At 50.5% G+C, this 2,420-nt stretch overlaps 1 protein-coding gene across 1 annotated transcript; it reads left to right on the forward strand.

Annotated features, from left to right (window-relative positions):
• Positions 1–230: 230 nt before the first annotated feature.
• On the forward strand, positions 231–2,294 carry junbb (JunB proto-oncogene, AP-1 transcription factor subunit b). The gene has a single exon (XM_014008889.1). The coding sequence runs from the start codon at positions 863–865 to the stop codon at positions 1,853–1,855; it is 993 nt and encodes a 330-aa protein (XP_013864343.1). The 5' UTR covers positions 231–862; the 3' UTR covers positions 1,856–2,294.
• The last annotated feature ends 126 nt before the right edge of the window (positions 2,295–2,420 follow it).

Here is a 2,420-nt window from a genome sequence, read left to right on the forward strand (position 1 = left end):
AGCCTGGAAGGGGCGCGGCTTCGAGGAGCGCCTTGCGGAAGARCCCGTACGTCATGATGCCCATATAAGGGCTGGACGACTTCCTTCACCAAAACGGCTCACAACAAACAGGAATATGATTGAATATCAAGTGGATTTTTCCGTTTAAAAACACAATTATAACTGACTATCCTACATATCCCTTTATATATATATATTTATATTTTAACATTTGAATAAATAAATAGTGAATTCTCCCTTTTTGTCAATCTGACAAGGTGTAAATGAACGAAAGAGACGCTTAAAAGCGAGAGTTTGTTCACTTATCGAACACATTACACATAATTAATGACGTTAAATGTGTGAACGCCGCGGTTTTGAGGTTGTTTGTTTGTTTATTTGTGTCACTCCGCCGCCCAACCTCCTCGAGGCTCTCTCTTGCCTACAGGCTTTACAGGCGCCSCTTCCCGGCATCAGCGTCACTCGACGACGCAACGAGGAGCGGCCCCGGCCAATCAGAACGCGCCATAGCGGCAGTATAAAAGAAGCTGTTATTGGCCTGACAGGAACACACCTCCGCGAAGCTCTAAGCGCAAACACAGCTAGGAGAAAAAAAAAGAGAAGTTGAACTTGACAGGATTATTTAAACGGGATTCAGAATCCGGGGAAGAGATTTTCCTGCTGAAAACGAACACAAGAGAGCTTTGCTGGACTTTCACTCTCATTTTTTAAAATAYTTCATTTAAAATTTGGGACGTTTTGATTCGTCGAGCGCCTGAATCGATGCATGCTCTCTGAATATTGTTGTTTATCCCAGAGACAGGTTTTCTAGAAGCAGCTGGTAAGCTTCTTCCTTTTTTTTCCCGTCGCTACGACTTTAAAGATGGAACAGCCTTTTTATCATGACGACTCGTTTCTGCCGGCTTACGGCCACTCAGATGCAGCAATGTACGACTACAAACTGCTAAAGCAGAATATACATTTGAACTTGACAGAGCCCTATCGCAACCTGAAATCCCAGCTGGGAGCCGAGGCGGACCCGTACCACCAGGCAGCGGGGCCGCAGCAGCAGGACTTGGGGTCCCTGAATCTCGAGTCGCCTGAGCTGGAGAGCCTCGTCATCCAGAAAGGTACCAAAGGTACCGGGGTGCTCACCACTCCCACCCCGGGACAGTACCTCTACAACCGGGGCATCACCGATGAGCAGGAGGGCTTCGCCGAGGGCTTCGTGAAGGCTCTGGACAAGCTCCACAACATGCACCAGATCCCTCCTCCGAACGTGTCCCTCGGCGCCGGCGGGGTTACGACGTGTTCGCCGGCGGCCTCTAGCGTCTTCGGCCCCTCGCTGCAGCCGGAGACTCCCATCTACACGACSCTGAACGCCTACTGCCCGAACACCAGCCTGTCCTCTTCCGCATCCAGCTACCCCACAGCCACCATCAGCTACCTGCCGCCCCACCACCAGCAGAGCCACACGCAGACCTCCGCGCACCACTTCCAGCCCACTCTGGCCGGCTCAGGCATCCACCCGCAGCGGCTCCTCACTCTGAAGGAGGAGCCGCAGACCGTGCCGGACCTCCTCAGCAGCGACGGCTCGCCCCCGATGTCTCCCATCGACCTGGAGTCTCAGGAGCGGATCAAGGCGGAGCGCAAGCGGCTGAGGAACCGGCTGGCGGCCACCAAGTGCCGGAAGCGCAAGCTGGAGCGCATCGCGCGGCTGGAGGAGAAGGTGAAGGTGCTGAAGAACGACAACGCGGGGCTCTCCAACACGGCGTCGGTGCTGCGAGATCAGGTGGCGCAGCTCAAACAGAAGGTGCTGACGCACGTGAGCAGCGGCTGTCAGCTGATGCTGACCAGCAAAATGGAGGCGTTTTAAAAACGAAAGCGGCAGAGACTGAATGACTGAGAAAAGTAATAACACTGGAGGCGTGATCGGTGCGCCCAGCTCTGGAGCCGAGAGTGGACAGGGCAGTGGACCGTTCCGGGGTGGCGAACAGGAAAGACTGATAAAAATGGTACTTCCGGATGCTGGTCACCGCTCAGAACCATTCAACCCTTAAAAGCAGGGCAGCATCCAGGCTGAGAACAACACAGCTGGCCCAAAGGTTTACCTCGGGGTTCAAAATGGGAATGAGTTATTGTTTGGACTTTTGAAACTGGTAAACAAACAAAACAAAAGCATTTATTCATTGTGTAAATTATTTTGTTTGTCTGGTTGATCCAGACAAACTGTTAATGTTTACATTGTCTTTTTTTTTATTTGTGATGTGTATTTAAGTAAAGTGTCTTTTAAAATGAAGAAAAAAAAAACTGGACCTGAGTGCTTTTTTCCCATTTATGTCCAAATACAATAAAAAAAACTCAAGACGTTACAAATTAAAAAAGGAGATGTTATGAATATCTCTCTCTCTCTCTCTCTCTCTCTCTCTCTCTCTCTCTCT

The sequence above is a fragment of the Austrofundulus limnaeus genome, unplaced genomic scaffold (assembly GCF_001266775.1).
Source record: "Austrofundulus limnaeus strain Quisiro unplaced genomic scaffold, Austrofundulus_limnaeus-1.0 Scaffold53, whole genome shotgun sequence".
In the NCBI taxonomy this organism is placed as follows: domain Eukaryota; kingdom Metazoa; phylum Chordata; class Actinopteri; order Cyprinodontiformes; family Rivulidae; genus Austrofundulus; species Austrofundulus limnaeus.